Below are 18,948 nucleotides of genomic sequence, written 5' to 3' on the forward strand. Positions count from 1 at the left end.
GTGGAGGGTTGGATCTTCTGTTGCCCCTTTAGCTTGGGACAATCCTTCTTCCAATGCCCCTTTTTGTGACAGAAGGCACATTCATCTTTGGCGAGTCTTTTTCCGACTGATGAACCACGTGATGTGGCCCGTGTTCTCGATTGAGAATCCTTCTTCTTTCCTGGATACTTCGACCTTGGTCTCCCTTTTGCAATAAAGGCCTCATTTGATGTATTTAGCTGTACCTCCTTATCTTTTCTACGGTACTCATTATTTATCAAAACACTAGATACATCGTTAAAACTAATCTTTTCCTTCCCATACAAAAGTGTGGTAATCAAATGTTCATATGTATCAGGCAAGGAATTTAATAAAAGTAAAGCCTTGTCTTCATTTTGGATTTCTACATCCAAGTTTTGCAAATCAGCAAGTATATGATTAAAACTATTGAAATGTTCAGACATAGACATACCTTCTCAAAATCGGAACCTGAAGAGCTTCTTCTTCAAGTATAAGCGACTCTCAATACTTTTTGTCAAGTATTTTTCTTCCAATTTTCGCCAAAGTTCACTTGCTTTTGTCTCTCTCTTGACAAAATACTTTTGATCTTTGGCAAGGCACAAACGGATTGTACCACAAGCTTGTCGGTTAAGCTTGTCCCAATCCCTCTCCGTCATGTCCTCCGATTTATCCTCTAGCGTAATATCCAACTCTTGTTGGATCAAAACGTCCATGACTTCACATTGCCACATACCAAAGTTATTAGTTCCATTGAACTTCTCAACTTCAAATTTGGTATTTGACACCATGGATCTACGCCCAGAGCTACTAGCATTTCCAGAGTTCCTATCACCTGCAATTTCTCCTTCTAATTTCATCTAAAAAATTACTTACCTCTGTAAAATGAATTTCAAAATTTCAACCATACGGATGAGTCCGGAATGATCCAAATAGTTGGAAAGCACTATTGGATCGTTGAAATCGGACTCCGAATGGCTTAAAACAAGCCCAAAACAGATCTGAAATTTTGAACGATCCAGATCGAACCGGAACAGCAGGTGGAGCACGTGGAGAGAGTGGGGCGCGTGTGGAGCGTGTAAATCACGCGTCGTCTTCCTCTGGAGTGCGTGGGGGCGTGTGAGAGAGTGTAACTCACGCGTCTTCAACCTTTGGCGCGAGTGAAGGCGCATGGGAGAGTGTAACTCACGCGTCTTCAACCTCTGGCGCGAGTGGGGGTGTGTGGGCACATGTGATGCACTCGTCTTCAACCTTTGGACGACCGTTGGTGTGTGAATCGCACCTTCCGACCTTCTAGGAGCGCGTGTGAGCTCCTCCGGCCTCCGTTGTTGATTCCGTTTGCGGCAGCGTGTTCCTCTTCTCAAGACGAACCTCCTGGTGTGATCAAAAGTTGATTTGGATCAACTTAAATTTTCTGGGTAGCACAAAACCGAAGCTCTGATTCCAATTGTTGTACCAAAACCACCCAAAAACACACTCAAACACAAGATAGAGACAATATGTAAGTGGTTCGGCAACTTGCCTACGTCCACTATAGCGAAAACAATATATTTCAAGGTATTTCTCCAAAATATACAAACTCTATCAAAACTATCTCTACACTGCAAATGGCTTCTTCTTTGGATTTCTCACACACTGGTTTCGTTTATAACTGATCTCCTTTTATAGGAGAAAGCTCAGGGGACAAACTAATCTACAGCCACCGCCATTGACAACTGAGGCACTGTTGGGAGACAACTCTAATATTTTGGAGACACACTTAAATGCTTGAGGACAAGCTTAATTTATGGGGCAGCTATACAAGACAATTTCACATTCATATTCACACTTTGGGTTGATATTTAACAATTCAGAGGTGTGATCTTCATCCTCAACAGAGCTAAAAAACTTTGCTAGTTTTTCAGAAACAAATAACTGGCTCTTGTCCAACGATTCTTCGTCACCTTCAAAAATCAAATAAAGCCCACACTTTTTCACCTCAATTCCCTTGATGTACGGTGGGTCTTGCTCTCTCACATTTATGTCATCACCATCGCTCAAATTTTGATGACAATCTGAATATCGAAACAAGTAAATGTGATCTTCATTCGTCTTTGGAACTCCCTTCAACTCCGGCATTGTGCTGAACAAAAGTTTATTCAGTTTGACAATATTTGCTCGTACGCATGGTAGTGCAGGAAGTTGATCTCTTAAGTCATCATGTATTTGAGGGTAGAGGGAGACGACAACGCCTATTATCACACCTTTGATATCATGATTTTTGCGTTCTGAGAATCTAACCTCTTGAGAAAACCAAGCTGGAATCTCGTTTCCAGGCATACTAAGAGACCTTAAATTCCTCAAAGAAACCTGAAAATAAAAATAAAAAATAAAAAGCAGCTAGCTTATGGATTCACGATTGTTCCTAGTATGAAGAATAATGTAAAAAGAGCAACTTCTTAATTCAGGATTGTCCATGCGCTTAAACATATACAGGAGGGAGACGAAGAAAACCTTAGAAAACCTTCTTTTTACCACAGATGAGCATGCTTTGCAACCACTCATAAACAACCTTGTCAACGACTTCAAGCATTCGAGGCCCGGAATATCCTCCACCTTCTCACAGTTTGTGAGGTTCAGCTCGCGCAAGCTTTCCAACTTTGAGATATTAGACACCCTTTCCAATGCAGTACAGTTTGCAACATTCACTTCCACCAAACTTGAGGGAAGTGGAGGAAGAGATTTCAGCTGCTCGCAGAACATTAATAAAATCTTTTTCAGAAACGGAAGACCCCTCAAGCTGGACGGATGGCTAAAAAAGTTGTTATGACTTAGATTCAAAATCTCCAACGACGACAGCCTATCAAAATCATTGGGAATCTTGCCACATAGATTCCAAGCACGAGCATCCAGTTCTTCAAGGTTGCATAAATTTGAGAATGAAGATGGAACTCTGAAAGGATTATGTTTCTCTTGTTCTCTGCAACCAAATCCTCTTCAGGTATCCTGTTTCCAGCTGACAAGAAATGAGGCTTCTTAGCCATTTTTAATATCATTAAGCTTGAAAGCATCCCAAACCTTTCAGGCAACTCCGTGACTGCAGTTTCTTCCATCAGCAAGTGGTGCAAAGACTTCAAATTTCCTATTGAATCAGGAAGTTTACGGAGCTGTGTACATTTATTCAACCTGAATATTACAAGATTTTCCAGCATCCCAATTGATTCCGGCAATTTAGAAATATTGGAATTAGATATGTTCAGAGAAGTAAGAGAGAACATGCTTCCAATTGATTCTAGTAAAGATCTGAGATCTTTACAATTTCTCATTTCAAGCTTCCTCAGCATTTTCAGGGCAGCTACCTGATTCGGCAGATTTGTAATTGGTGTCTGGTCTAACTGAAGCTCCACAACAGAAGCTAATCCTTCAATTGAATCAGGCAACTTGCCCAAGGATCGACAATTCCCAGCTAACAAGTCCTTCAAAAATGGTAAGGAACCAATAGAAGAAGGCAGTTCTTTGATTGCACTACCATGTACTGCTCCAGAACTAGGGAATCCTGCTCCCAACATTCCTGAGGTTGGATCTCCCGGTGTCAAGGCTTGACGTTGTGTTAGGGACTTCGGTCAAGTCCCTAAACACTATGTTCTCCACGCCAATATGGTTGATGTGATGACCGATCCTCCGTTCTTCTCTTGCTTGATTCTCAAACAATGGTGGTCAAGATGACCACTTGGATGGGATATGGTCAAGTGTTTAGGCTAGAATGGATTAATGGAATGGTGGGAACGGTTGGTAAAGTGTATGATAGCAATGGGAAAAGTGGTGCACGGCAATGGGGTAGAATGAGGGTTGGCGCCACTTTGGATTAGGTTTAGGGTTTGGAAGTATGGAGTTGGGCGGCTAGGGTTTGTGTTTAGGGTTTAGGAATTAGGGCAAGGCTTGGGTGGCTAGGGTTGACCGAACAAGCTTGGGGAGTGATTGGTGGGATGTTCCTAAATTCAAGGAACTCAAATGGATTGATTTGGCCGAATGGGGTAAGTGTTTGGGTCAACTAGGGATTCCTAAATTATAGGAATCCTAGTTTGGTAAGTGGAGTGGGCGGCTAGGGTTTTTCCCAATTAGGGAAGTGTTGGCCGAATGGGGTTTGCACACCAATAGAAAGAATGTTTCGGCCACTAGGGTTGGAAGAGTCCAACAATTTATGGAAAGTAGACTAACACTAGGTTAGTCGACTTTTATGAGTGAAATAGATTGAAGAGCCGAAAATGTTGATGAACACCAAGAACAATGTGAAAATCACTCAAGAACACAAGTAAGAACACTTATGCCTTGAATAATAAAAAGAACAAATAAGATAATTCAACACTTGATTCATGAGTTGCACAAGAATTGAATAAACCTCATATATTGATAAACACAACTTGGATTCATGAATTGAACCAAGTTGCAAAAACAAGATAAATGAACTACACATATTCAAAGAATTGCAAAGTGTAATCCTCTCTTCGGGATCAACGTATATCACCCAAAAAGCCCAAGTGCTATGGCACCGATTTGTGATCTCTCAAACAAAAGTCTCTCCTCTTAGGAATTTGCCAAAAGATGTGAATGAAATGACTAAGGGTCCTATTTATAAGTTACAACTTAGAAACCCCCAATAGGTCCCTTGAAAGTAAATAAATAATAATTAATTAAAATAAAAACAATAAGATAAAGTCATGGACTAAACCATAGTGTGACATGCACGGGCCCATGGTGGGCTAAGTGGTTGCATGTTGGTCTTCGGGTTGGTCCATGGTTAAGTGGTTCGGCATGGCCCAAGCTGGTGGCTTAGGCGTTGGCTGCATGGCATGGGTTGGAGCCGTGCGCTGGATGGCATGCCTGGTGGGCATGCCACTGACCTGCTCCGCAAGGCACGGGCAAGAGCCATGCGCTAGATGGCATGCCATGGGGCCTGCCACTAGCCTCACTGGTGTGCGGCAGACTGGGCATGGGCGTGCTGGCTTGCGGCAAGAGGGCCATGGGCACGCGGGCGTGCGGCAAGGTGAGTCTGGAAGTGCGCTCGCGCGCACGGGCTAGGCTGGCTGTGCGACGCATGGGCGCACGCATGGTCTTGCGGCACAAGGGTGCGTGCAGGGCCAAGCGGCCCACTGGTGTGCGCACGGGCCTGCTCACTGGGAAGCACATGGGCGTGAGGCTCTCATGGGCGCGCATGCTAACCTCGCTAGCCCGCATGCTGGGCGCCCCGTGAGTGCCATCGCGCAGGCCAAGGCATGCATGCATGTTGGGCGCCCCGTGCGTGTCACCCCACGAGCCAAGGCATGGTTGTGGGCTAGCCAAGGTGCATGTCCCGACATGACTAGGGCATGTGCGGCATCTCTAGAGGCAACTCGACATGGGGGTCTAACACGTTGCCACTCCCTAGCTTATCGGTGCCGTTGCGGCTCTCCTATTTTGCTCTTTCCTTTCTTTTTCTTTTTTGCTGAATGTGTATACTTATGTGTTGTCACCCTACGACTTGTATATAATTTTGATCAATGAAATTATTTCATACTTTTGTCTTGCCAGGTTGCTTGTCTTTATTATGCTTTCCTTTCGTGATTTTCCTTCTCTTTTCTGTTTTTTTTTTAGGCCGGCCTAAGGGGTTTTGTCGTATGTTGCCATAGGAAATTACAGGATTCCTGACTACCCCGCTAGCTGTTCGTTCGCCCATTTGCCTTTATTGGGTAGTCGTCCTCTCAGGACCCCCATGTGATTTTACTTGGTGAGACTTTGGTTTGTTGTGCTTTTCAACTTTCTGTCGCGCTTAGCTGGTTTTAGTTGTATGTTGTCATGATGAGCCACCTTATGTTGTATCTTGCTTTTTGTAACTCTACGACTTTATATTATAACTTGTGATGATTAATGATATCGCCTTATATTTTTTCGTGTCTGGTTATGTATCTTTGCACATTTTCCCTTCATTGTTTCCTTCTTCTCGGCCGGCATAGGGGATTTGGCAGCAAGGACTTTTCTTTCTCCACATTTCTCCAACATTTCTCCACAACGGCATGTGAACCCGCTCCTAATCGTTGACATCATGTAGCCCCTTGTTCTAACTTTTCCAACTTGGAAATTTTGTTCACGTCGGGTAGTCGAAAGACTAGGCCCACACTTCATCAGGGAGAAGTCGGGATGCCTCAAGTCAAACACACCCCTTTGATTCCCTAAAGAGGTAACTTCTTCGGACAACCGTGGGGCTGGTCTGCTCTTTCACCATGAACGGAGTCGGGGTAAGTATTTGGGTAGCCTAAAGGCTGAACCCGCTCTCCTCCGTGGGAGGGTCCGACTCGCCCCTATTATTCGGCGGTGAGGTAATTTGTTCGGGCGGTTTGAGACTGAACCTGCTCTCGCTCATTGACATCTCAAGCAAAGGTAGGATTTGGGCCTGACTGGTGCTGAACCACTCTTAGTTCGTTGTGTAGGTCGGGATAAGTATTCAAACCTCCTAAAGGCTGGACCCACTCTCCTCGGCGGGAGGGTCCTAGCAGCCTCTAGCTTGACTCGTTCCTGTTATCCAGTGGGAAGGTAAGTTTTCAGGCAGTCTGCAACTGGATCCGCTCCCGCTTGTTGATGCTCAAGGGGAAGGTAAAGTCTTTTATTTTCGGGTAGTTGAAGACTGACTCGCACTCCACTGTAGGAGGGATACGGCAACCCTTTAGGCCTACCTTATCCTGTGGTATCCCGTAAGGGTGGTAAGTTTGGATAACGATATATAGCTGGTTTGCTCTTCGCCGTGATAGGAATCGGGATAAGTTGTTCAGGCCTCTAGGGGGGCATGATCCACTTTCCATCATGGGAGGGATAGAACAGCCTTCGGCCTAGTTCTCCCATTTGGTCTCATGGGGATTACGTTGTTCGGGCAGTTTGAGACTGGACTCGCACCCGCTTGTTGATATCGCAGGGAAGGTAAGTGTTGGGTCAGGCTGGCGCTGATCTCACTCTTTATTGAGCAGAGATTGGGGTAAGTTGTTTGGGCTACCGGGAGGGCATGACCCACTCTCTATCATGGGAAGGGTAGAATAGCCTTCGGCCTAACTCTCCCCTTTGGTTCCGCAGGACGTAAGTCATTCAGGCAATTTGAGACTGGACCCACACCCACTTGTTAACGCTCACAAGGAAGGTAGGCCTTCGTCTTCGGGGTAGCCAAAGACGGACCCGCACTCCGCCACAAGAGGGATAAGGCAACCCTTTGGCCTACCTTTCCCTTTGGCATCCCACAGGTGAGGTAATTTATTCGGACAGCGATGTGGCCGGTCCGCTCTTCGCTGCTATGGGGGTCGGGGTAAGTTACTCTGGCCGCCGGGGGGGACAGGACCCACTCTCCATTGCGGTAGGGATAGAGTGGCCTTTGGCCTAGCCCTTCCCATTGACCCCACGGGAGATAAATTATTCGGCCAGTTTCGAACTGGACCTGCTCCCGCCTGTTGACATCACAAGGAAGTCAAACATTAATTGGTCGATGATTTTGTTGTTGCATAATTCATTAATCGTAGATTGTCTTGTCAGCATTTTCTTGATAATATGAAAGTTCATAGTAAACGTGTTGTATTGTCCTGGAAAATCATGTTTTTCATTAAATATCAGGAATTTTTAATACTAAAATGACATACTACAAAATAAGGGGGAACAGAGCTTTCGGCTGAGGAGCTTTCATTCGTTCTGGCTTTACCTCTAGGGCCATGCACCCTTTCACTCCCCCTCGAGCCAGGTAGGGCGAGTCGCAGACGAAATCCTACCAGGACTCTCTAAGCGATGCATGGCCTATTATTTCCCAGAGATGCCATCTAGGGTAAACCCACAATCCTTCTGCTTCAACTCTTGGATGTAGCATTCTCTTACCAAGACCTGTTCGCCTCAGATTTCTCTCACTCCGCGGGGATTTGGAAACTTTATCTTGAGGTGGTAGGTTGATGTGGCGGCCTGCAAGATGTACGTCGACAGGCCTTCCAATGATTAACAGCGTGATGGTTCCCACATGCTGAACCATACTCCCAGAGAAGTCTTTCAATGTCATGAGGGCCAGATGCAGCTGAGCAGCATCTATTCCTATTCTAGTGAAGGCCTCCTAGAACAGGATGTCCGCAGAACTCCCGTTGTCAATGAGGATTCTGCGGGTGGTGATGTTGGCGACCAGTATAGTCACCACTAGCGCGTCGTCGTGGGGGTACAGGACCCCCTCCTCGTAGGCCTCCGTGAAGGAGATGACTGGGGTAGGCTCACCCATTCGATGCTTGGCTGGATAGTACTCGGCTGAGTACACCTCATGGTATTTGGCCCGCCTAGTGTGTGCTTTTCTACTTTAGGAGGAAACACCCCCACCCGCAAGTTCCCCCAATATGGTTCAAATTTCTCCCAGTGGAGGTCCCCCTCATGGTCGTCGCTGGGGGCTGTCTTCCCTCCTATGCCGATCGACTTACGACTTAGTCCATGCTCCTTTCTCTTGACCTTCCCCATCTTGGTCCTCTCTGGGGGCTATCTTCCCTCTTGTGCCGATCGACTCAGTCCATGCTCCTTTCTCTAGGTCAGGGGATAACGTTGCCTTGTCCACTCTGCACGCTCCCTTTTCACTTTGTGGGAGAAGTAATCATTGGTGTTGTGCGAGGTGGACCTATAGTATGTGCAGTAGCTGCGTGCAATACCCTGGTCATCCTATTCGCCAGCGGCAGAAGTGTTGGCCCCGTGGATGGTGAATGTAGGTCGATCAAACCGAGGTGCCAGTCCCCTTGCCGAGGCTTCCTCCCTCCTCTTATCTTGGGAACTCTTCTCTGGCTTTTCGTGGGCCATGGCCTTGGCTAGGGCCTTCGCCTTCCTTTCTGTTCACTCTAGATCCTTCTTTCTCAGCTCCGTTAGGACTCAAAGAGTGTCCTCGGCATTGATGAAGTTATCGGCCTAATCTAAGAACTCCTACAACATCACGGGAGTTCTCCTTGCCAATTCAGCAATAAATTGAGATCGCAGCCAAAACCCTCCTAAAAGTGCCGCCAAGGTTATCTTCTCGTCTTGGTCATCAATGATCATGCGCTCCTTGTTGAATCGGATCAGGTAAGACTTTAGGCTCTCAGCCTCCCCCTGTTTGATGGTGAAGAGGTACACTGCTGGGTGGCACCTCCTCCAACTTGACGTGAACTGAGTCAAAAATAGTCTGGGTAGCTCGCCAAAATTGTCTACGGATCCGGGTGCCAGAGACTCGAACCATACTCATGTTAGCCCTTTCAGGGTCAGTAGGAATGCTCTACATGCCACCTCGCCCAGGAAGCCATGAGCCCTGAAAATTTCTAGGTGCTCAAGAGGGTCCCTTCCTCCGTCGTACAATTCCATGGTCGAGACCCTGAACTTTGGTGGTAAGGGCATAGCCATCACCTCCTTCATGTAGGGGTAGGCGAGTGCTCATGAGTAGTTGGTCCACTGATGACAATGTACCCACCTTCCTTGTGATCTCCTCATATTTTCCTTTGAGGCTATAGAGCTCGTCCTGCATGTTCTTTTTCTCCTCCTCCCTATTTCATCTAGCCTGTGTGTTCCGAAACCCCGTGTGCTCACTACCACTGGACTCTACTTCCTCATCCTGCATCTATTAAGGTTTTTTGAGTTCCTTATTTTCTTTGCAAAGCATTTACACCTCGTCGATTGGCTTCATCACCCATTCCTCCATGTTTTTCAGTAGCTTCTGAGTTATACGGAATGGGTTGTCGCAGACATGTGAAATACACATAAGATCTATAAAGATCCCACAGACGGCGCCACTATTAACGTCATGTTTCATACGCCTTTGGGCTAGACTCCGACAACTCAGGTCTTCAGAACTGGGTCTACAAAAGATAGGAATTGAGGTAACTAGGAGAGGACTGCCTTGGGGCGGGAGAGTCTCCGATGCTAAAATTAGTTAATTCTCTTGGAAGTTTGTAAATAAGTGAAAGATGCTAGGGATTAGAGACAGTTTTCTCGTACCTGAAACTTGCTATTTATACAATAAATCTAGGGGTGACAGATCGTGTCTGCCCCCACGGAGTACGTGTCCTTTGTACTGTTCCCTTTGTCAAAGTCCTTTAATGCGGTGTGGCTCTACGAAGACGTCATGAATGTGGCATGTAGCTCGTGTAGTAATGTCATTAATGCGGCATAATTTTTCGATTTCCCTCTCCTCACTAGTGTCCTTAGTGGTCCGTTGATGTCCCTCCTGTCAGAGGATTTAGGGTCCCCCGTACATTACGCCCACTACAAAAACAAGACTCAAGAGCTGGACACTACTTGAGGCGTCTCCAGGTCAATGAGTCGCATCCCCTGCAGCATGTTCTCTCATGCAGGTTGCATCCAGAGGAGCCTACCCATGGGCCGGGTTGGAGACTTTATTTGTTCTGAGCTGGGCCTTTAGTTCTTTCTCCTTTAGTTGCTATTTTCAGGACCGCTGAGACTGAGGGGGAAAATCTGCTTACAATAAGTTTTATATCAATCCCAAGAAAATCTTATAAAACATATATACAATGGAGCTCAAAATAATTAGCATTAGATATCCCTGCAGATCTTAATACCCATAAACTTACGTACAGTCTAACATCTCTCTCAGTCTCCGAGGAAATAGATAAAACGGAAAAGCTAACCCGGCCCCTCTTGAAGAAAAAGCCTTTAATTTCAATGATTAAAAGAAACCCTTCTAAAGTATATTCTCAACCTTAAAAAAACAACATTAATTCAGCCCTAAGGTTGTAACGCTCGTCTCCGAGTCAATCAATAATTGCAAACGAAAGGAATATTGTTTTTTTTTTTCTCAAAAATATTGGGAGATCTTTTTATCATGTAGCTAGTTGTTTAACTAGCAAGAACAAAGCCAATATTGAGTTCCAAAATTGTGAAAAATACAAAGCAAAGAGGATAGTTAGTTATATATACCACCTCTTATCGAAGGGCCAGCCAATAGTTGCACCAGCTTTTTCCATAGCTCTCCTCCAGCACCTAACCTTGTCCTCCTCATACGTCTTTTCATGGTTTCTTAAGTTTTCTTCAAAAGGTCCCTTATGTCGTCGAACGTCCAACGGGTTGACTCGGTAGAAGACGGGAAGAAGGAGCCTCCGGTACTCACATATCTTGGAAAGTTCCTCTAGGCACCAGTGCGACGATGCGTAGTTCGAGGATATGATGGCAATGGAAGTGGCCAAGTACTCGATGGCCTCGAAAAGAACCGGCTTGATCTCGTCCCCGCCGCGCAACCCCTTGAAAATTCGAACACCGCTCTCCTCGAGCGACTTGTAGAGGGTGTTAATGAAGGTGTAGCGGGTGTCTTCACCTCTGAAGCTCAGGAACACGTCCCATCGGAGCCTAAAAGTTGAAGTTGATGAGACAGAAACGGCGCCTTCGTCCATTTCTTTGTAGTATGAGTGATAAAGACTTTTTTTGTTTCAGAAAGGGAGCAGCTTCCAATTGATATGTGTTCTCTAGCTTTTGGAAAAGAGGTTGGAACAGCAAGCAAATCATGTATGGGTAGTGTTAATATTCTAAACTTGATTCAGTGCTCGCTTATGAGCATCATGGCACACAAGGATTCATTTGTCCATGAGGACAAGTATCTTTGTGTTTTTTTCTTTTCATCCATTTCTTTTCCTCCATCCTTATAACTAAGTTGTATAAATAAAAGTAAAGTTGATACAAAAGTAGAGGTGAAATTGAAAATGTCTTACAAACACTCCCATTTCATTTAACAGAAGGTATAAATGAATTAAAAAAATTAAAAAACAAAAAAAAAAGTTACTTTTTATCCAATAGAGGGGAACCATGGATTCGAGCTGTGCTAATTTTGTTGTTTTGGATTTGCTGGGGTAGAGACTCACCACCTCTCTACATTTTGATTTCCAAAGAGCAAAAATATAAAAGAAAAATTATTTGTATAAGTTTCAAATAGACAAGGTTCACGCAATTTCTTTTGTAAAAAAATAAACTCCACCTTGAAAAAAAAGTATAAAAAATTTATTCTTTTTAGTGAGAATTACTTTTTTTATAAAAGATTAAGAATTTGTCTATTTGAAAATTGTAGCTAGCATTACTTAATATAAAATATCTATCAAAAAATAAAAAGCTCTCACCAAATGAGATGGGTAGTGGCACCGCTAATGCTAATATAGTATCATGTGTGGCAGCTGATGGAAGGGAATGATGCTAGATTGAACTTCATCCTCCTGGGAATTTCTATATTTTTTAACAAAAAAGTGAGGATGGTTTTTATTGAAATGAAAAAGAACTTCTAAGAAGATTAAGGATTTGTTTTTATTTCTGTCGTTGAGGCAGTTTTGTTTTCACTTTTTGGTATATAATTATTAATTAACAAACTAATTGTTAATGTCGTGTTTGTACAACTTTGGGTTGATTTTCAGCAACTCTAGTCTTGGGCCTTTCACCTACACACTTAAGAAAACACAGAGTGGGGGGGGCCTTGGTGGAGGCTAGGGAGTCTCTAATGTTTAAGTCAGTATATCTCCTTAGTAGTTTGTGCAAGAGCTTTCAAGAATCCGAGAGAGTTCTTCGTACCTAATGGTCTGCTTTTATGCTAGGTTTTTAGGCGAGGACAACCCATACCTTGCCTTAAGGAGTTCATGTCACTTCAACTGTTCATCTAGTCATAATTCTTTAATGCGATGTGACTTCTGGAGTGGCGTCATTAATGCAGCGTGACTCCCTGACTTACTTTATCCCGTAGATGTTCATTGTTAAGCCCATTCATCCCTGCTATCAGGATATCGAGGGTTTCCCATATCTCTTGCCCACCAACCTGCTCAGGTTCCCAAGGGTAGGGTGTCATCAGGGGGTGTCAAGGCGACAAGTCTCATCTGCCCCTATCGTCAGCTTTTCTCACGTGAGGGTGCTTCCTGGGTAAGTTTTGCTCATGGGCCGAGTACTCTGTAGAGGCTCATTGACTCCTTTTAGAGAAAGGTTGTTGGGCCTGATCGAGCTCCCTCCCTCTCCCCCAAAGACCCCTCAAGGGCTCGCTATCCTTGTAGTGAGTTATGGGCTGGGCCCTTTAGAGTATTTTTCCTTTCATTTATTGTTTTAATGTTCAGTAGTTAGGGCCCATATATGAGACATCTTTGTTAGACATCGGGATATATGTAATGGCCTTAGGGACTCTACGATTTTAGGTAGAAAAGTAATAGAAACTTCTTCTTTATATCATCTTCTTCTTCCTTCTGAATTTCTTAGAGGTTTTCTCACCCTTTAAGTGAGATATTTCATTTTCAAATACTGTTAATGAATTGGGTGTGTTATATTGGGTTCGAAAAAAATACCTCTGTGGTAGAGAGACAGAGATCAGATATGAAACCTCAGTTTGTGTCCTCTACTCTATTTTCTATTGCTTGGGTTTGATTAATAGCAACAGATAATGTTAAGCTAAAAAACAGAATCGAAGTTTTAATTTTTGAAAGGAAAAATGGAAATGCTATATTCGAAGCAAGCAGGCTATAGTGCTCTTCTACAGCTTCTTCTACCTAGCTTCCTCCAATTCTAGAATGGATAAAGGAAACATTTTCCAACCAGCCACATTTACTCTTTGTGGGAATGTCGTGGGACTCAAAGAATTTTTTAAAGCATTGCAGGTGGAAATGAGATAAAGAGACTAATAAGCTTTGAGAATGCCATGTTTGCTTTCTATGAACTTGCTCTAAAGATGCCATAAAGCATTTCGGAGCAGGGCTTGAGGAGAGAGGGAGAGACCGATAGGCTGGACATGAGGAGAGAGGGAGAGATTCATAGGCTGCGCTTAAGGAGAGAGTGGCCAACTAACCTAAGGAGAGAGAGACAGCTTGAGAGAGATGGAGGAGAAAGCTTGAGCGTAGGGGTGGGCAGCGGGGCCTCGCACCCCGCTGCCCCCTGCATGGTAAGGCGGGCAATCCCACTGCACCCATGCCCACACCTCTTTTTTTTAATATAAATATTTATTATTTTTACTATATATAAATATAGTAATATATATTAAGTAGAACTTTTACGTTTGTTTTCAGGAAACATATCATCCCATCTCACCTCATCATTACAACTTTCTCAAATCCTCACACAAAATAAAATAAACAATTCAACTTTTTCAAATCCCAAAACAAAAAGAATATTAAAAAATATATTCTAACAATATTTTATTTAACTTTTTAACTTTAATCTCAACTCATCTCATCTCATCTCTAAAAACAAACGAACCTTTAATACTTTATGTAAGTTGTAGTGTAGTAGGATGATCATTTTATAGATTGTCTTGATAATACAAGTCTCACACTTAAACAATGTGAGACTTTTATATTACGCTACAACTTACACAGAATATGTACTAACAAATTTAAAAACTACATAATTTTTAAATTATAGTTGGCTGGAGTAAAATTGAAATTTACACCTTGCAGTAAGACACAACCACGTCAATGGTTTAAGTTTGTTATCATGAGAGCAAATAATAATTATATTAAAAAATAATTATATTAAAAAAATAATTATTCAATTTTTTCAAATCTTAAAATAATAATAATATTAAAAAATAATATTCTAACAATATTTTATTCAACTTTTAATTTTTATCTAAAATCATCTCATATCATCTCACTATCTAAACGGGGCCTTAATGTTATGTCCTCGTGTGTAGATTTTGAAGGCGAATAGAAATATTTTATTTGAAAATTATGAGTAGATGCGATATTTCTCCAAATGTTTTGTGGTTAATACAAAATTTATGTTTTCATGATCTTTGCATAATTGTTGTCGCGGTTGAATTCTTTATGTACGGTTGCCTCGTTGCTTGATAGCTTGCACCTCTAGAAGGATTTGGGACACGGAATTATTTGGTATCCTTAATTCTTTTGACACCTTTATTCATAAGATTATTTTTATATGAAAAATATTTTAATCGATTTTTACGAAAATAAATTTATAAATTTATGTACCTTGATGTAATATGTCAAATTGCAAAATCATTTTTATTATAAAATAAATCAAACGACCAAGTTTTTTTCTCTTGGTTTCTAGGAATCAAAATCTGAAACCTCTCTGTTTATTTTCCGTAATGCATCTCATATGATCTTTTTCTCATATATGTTGATAACATTATTGTAACTGAGTCCAGTTCTCAATTAATTTCAGATTTCATTTTTGCACTTGGCATGTCTTTTCCTGTTAAAGACTTAGGTCAGCTTCATTATTTCTTAGGCATAGAAATTTTCAGAAATAATCGTGGTTTATACTATGTCAATCGAAGTATATTTCCGACCTTCTTCAACGTACCAACATGCATAATGTCAAACCTATTTCCACCCCCATGTCTTCATCCCTCAAACTCACGGCATTTGATGGAATCACCTTTGAAGATCCTCACTTATATAGGAGTGTTGTTGGCAGTTTACAATACCTAGTTTTTACTAGCCCGGACATTACTTTTGTTGTTAAAAAAGTGTGTCAATACATGCATAATCCTAAAATCCCTCATTGGCAAGCTGTCAAAAGAATTCTTAGATATCTTAAACTCACTCTTAATTTTGGCCTTCATCTCTCTCTCTCTCTCTCTCTCTCTCTCTCTCTCTCTCTCTGTTTTGATGCAGACTGGGCTGGTTGTCAAATCTAGAGGAGGCTTTTGTGTATTTTTTGGATCACATCTTGTATCTTGGGGTTTCAAAAAGCAGTTGACAATTGCAAGATCATCCATTGGAGCCGAGTACAAGGTTGTTGCAAATACTATCTGTGAAATCTTATGGATTCACACTCTTGATGGAACTTGGTATTTTTTTAACAAATCTACCGACTCTGTGGTGTGATGATGATTTGGGTGTTACCTATCTGTCAATAAATCCAATTTTACACTCATGCACCAAATATGTGGAATTAGATTATTATTTTGTGAGAGACCGAGTGGCTACCAAAACACTCAATGTTTTCTTTGTGTCCAATAAAGAACAATTGGCTGATATTATCACAAATTCATTGTCAACAGCTCGGTTTCTATTACTCCGATCAAGCCCCACCATCTCTTTGGTGCCGCTTGCGTCGTAGGGGGCCGTTAAGGAAGAAGATAAGTCAACCAATGGTTCGGTCATACAAGAAGAAAGAAAGCACTAGTGCATGCACAGCGGAGGCACACATCAAGTTGACTACACGCACATCAAAGGCAAGATATGCACAGCAGGGCAATGAAGAATCTTCTAGAATGAAAAATACAATTCTGGTAAGACAGGTGGCAATTGATCATACAATTGTGGAAAACAATTAATTGTAAATTTATCTATATAAGCAATGTAAAGGCACAGTAGAAAAAAAAAAAAAAAAAAAGAAAGGAGACACAGCAAATGAAAAATGTTTCTTCCTTTGAGCATTCTGTCGAATACTTTATATGCATTCTGAGCAGCTATCTCATTAGAAAATGACTCAGTATGGATGATTGGTCATAATAAATTTATATAAATATATATATATATATATATATATCTTATATGTATATATAATAAGCGGCTATAAGCAGGCAGGTGTCGTCCACTATATTCTTCCCATTTTATCCCTGTTTTTCAGTTCATTTTGCCATGACGTCCTGAGTTCGGTTTTTTATTTTTTCTTTCTTTTTTATCCTTCCATTTCTATTTGTTTTCCTCTTATATCATTGGCTTCTGCAGTCATCTACCCATATTTTTCATTTTTGCCCTTCTTATTTATTTCTTTTCCGTTCATATCCTTAGCTTGCTGCCTTCGTCCATTTTTTTTTACCGATTTTACCCCTGCTTTTTAATTCAATTTCCCTAACGTTTTGTGTTAGGTTTTTTTTTCCCTATTTTTATTAAATTACGGTTTACTTAGGTTCGCTTGCAAAACTGTTTGCATCGAATAGATTTTTTTTTTTTTTTTTATGTAAAACCACTTTTTTTTTTAACGAAAATACACCAGCGAGGTTTTAGAATATATTTTAACCTTCGGATAAGTTTGTTCCCCCCCGTCTCGCACCACTTCCACCGTTTGTTTTTTGTTGTTTTCGGATTAGCAGGAATTAGATAATAAATTTTTCCATCCTCGTCAACAGTCGCCTCTTGGAACGTTTGGCATTTGTCATTCTCGGATTTGTAGACATTGGATAAATTATTTTTTTTTCGCTCTCATCTACCACCGCTTGGACCGATTGCAATTTGGATTAGAAAAATCGGGTAATTTTAATTTTTTCTTTACTCTTCTATCACTTGCACCGCTTTGCGTTTCCTATAAGAGTAATTCTCCTCATCATCTTTACTTCCATTTGCTCTTGCGTTCTTCTTCCTACTAATTCTCTCACGTTTAAAATCAACATCCTCTCATTCACATCGCACAAACATTCGGTGGCTCAGGGCGTTCCTGGGATTGAAATTTCAAAGATAACTAAGTATGTAGTTCTCTTTCTTCTCTTCAGTTAATTTTTCCTTTGTTTTTATGTATAATGAAACTGATGTGTCTGTATGTTTTTGCTTTCAATTATGTCATATACCATATCTGCTCTTATGGCATGTTTATATACGTAAATTAGAAAAAAATTGCAAACTGTAGACCATTTATCACATGGTTGGTAGACATGAAAGTTCAAAAACTAGACTAAACTGAAAGAACAAATTACCATCTGAACATATATGATGGATGTTTTTTTAGTTACGAAAATTAACAGCATATGTAATTCTTTGGCTTTTCTTGTCAGTTAATTTTTCATTGGCTTTAAATTATATTGAAACTGATACGTCTCTATTCATTTTGTTTTCAATTACATCATATATTCTATCTATTTTTATCATGTGGTTCTTACACATCCAAATTAAAAAATTACAAACTACAAACTACATATGATCAATCCTTAAAAGCTGTAAAATAAGCTTCTTATCTAAACATATATGCTAATGTTTATCAGATAGTTCCTACACATGCACGTTAAAAAACTACAGACTAAGAAGTAGAAGAATTAAAATTCATATGGTCATCCCTAAAAGTTGTAAAATAAAATTCTCATCTAAACACATGCTAAAATGAAAACTGCAAAGTGTTTATGAGATAGTTGCTACATATGCAAGTTAAAAAATTAGACTAAAAACTAGAACAACAAACTACATATTGTCATCCCTAAAAGCTGTAAAATAAAATTCTCATATAAACAGATATGGTAAAATCCAAACTACAAACTACTAATCACATGATTGATTTCTTATTAGTTTCTTACGTGTTTGTATGTGATTATTTTTATAATCAATGAGAAAATTAAAATATAGACAAAATTATTACATTTTATAATTATACATATTAACCTATTTCTTATTAGTACATATTTTTAGATTTCATAAATGTTATTTTTAAAAATATTTTTTATATTTTCACAATTGGGCACACGTGCAATGCACGTGTTTGCCCTTTACTAATATATATATATATATATATATATATATATATATAACTGAATTATTGACTTACCTCCATTGCATTTGGGAGGGGTGCTGCAATTGGATGATTCATCATAATTTTCAATCGGTTATTTCAATATTAAGAAAAAATTATTAAAAATTATATATAATGCAATTCAAGCTTTTAATATCGTATATACAAGAGTATAAAATATAATTTTATTAACTAGTTTCAATAAAAAAATTTATGAATCTAAATAGTTTCAATAAACATGTAATTTATATATTAAAAGCCTATACTGTTGACTTTTTTTTCCCATATATGAATAAGATAAAGGCCATTAAGTTATAAGCATATAACAAATGTAGAATTTTATGCACAACCACAAATTTAATAGAAAATACACAGTCGTCTCTTAATTTTTTGTTCAACTAATGAAAATAAAACACATTCTATATCTTTCAATTTTTTTTGCCATTCTTACCAAATACAATGATAAAAATAATAATAATAATGTATGTTTAGTTCTATCATATTTTTGCATAAAAAATAAAAACTAAGTGTTTGACAACTTCA

General features: G+C 40.6%; 2 protein-coding genes across 2 annotated transcripts; both read right to left on the bottom strand.

The window, feature by feature from the left end:
* Nucleotides 1-1,776: 1,776 nt before the first annotated feature.
* On the bottom strand, nucleotides 1,777-3,545 carry LOC108984995 (disease resistance protein RPV1-like). Its single transcript, XM_035684319.1, has 3 exons — nucleotides 2,862-3,545; nucleotides 2,491-2,724; nucleotides 1,777-2,346 (listed from the first exon to the last, which is right to left on the bottom strand). Exons 1-3 carry the CDS (start codon nucleotides 3,543-3,545, stop codon nucleotides 1,777-1,779), a joined length of 1,488 nt encoding a protein of 495 aa, XP_035540212.1.
* Nucleotides 3,546-10,895: 7,350 nt separating this feature from the next.
* LOC108984994 (toll/interleukin-1 receptor-like protein) lies at nucleotides 10,896-11,375 on the bottom strand. The gene has a single exon (XM_018957114.1). It carries the CDS (start codon nucleotides 11,373-11,375, stop codon nucleotides 10,896-10,898), a length of 480 nt encoding a protein of 159 aa, XP_018812659.1.
* Nucleotides 11,376-18,948: the final 7,573 nt, after the last annotated feature.

This window comes from Juglans regia, chromosome 13, assembly GCF_001411555.2.
Source record: "Juglans regia cultivar Chandler chromosome 13, Walnut 2.0, whole genome shotgun sequence".
Lineage (NCBI taxonomy): Eukaryota > Viridiplantae > Streptophyta > Magnoliopsida > Fagales > Juglandaceae > Juglans > Juglans regia.

What these genes read in the sequence shown, in the direction of transcription:
- LOC108984995 (XM_035684319.1), bottom strand. Translation starts at nt 3,545, where the DNA reads ATGTTGGGAGCAGGATTCCCTAGTTCTGGAGCAGTACATGGTAGTGCA. An exon ending in TCGTGCTTGGAATCTATGTG is followed by an intron (nt 2,725 to 2,861) that starts GCAAGATTCCCA and finishes TTCTGCGAGCAG; the next exon opens with CTGAAATCTCTTCCTCCACT. An exon ending in TAAAAAGAAGGTTTTCTAAG is followed by an intron (nt 2,347 to 2,490) that starts GTTTTCTTCGTC and finishes TTTTATTTTCAG; the next exon opens with GTTTCTTTGAGGAATTTAAG.
- LOC108984994 (XM_018957114.1), bottom strand. Translation starts at nt 11,375, where the DNA reads ATGGACGAAGGCGCCGTTTCTGTCTCATCAACTTCAACTTTTAGGCTC.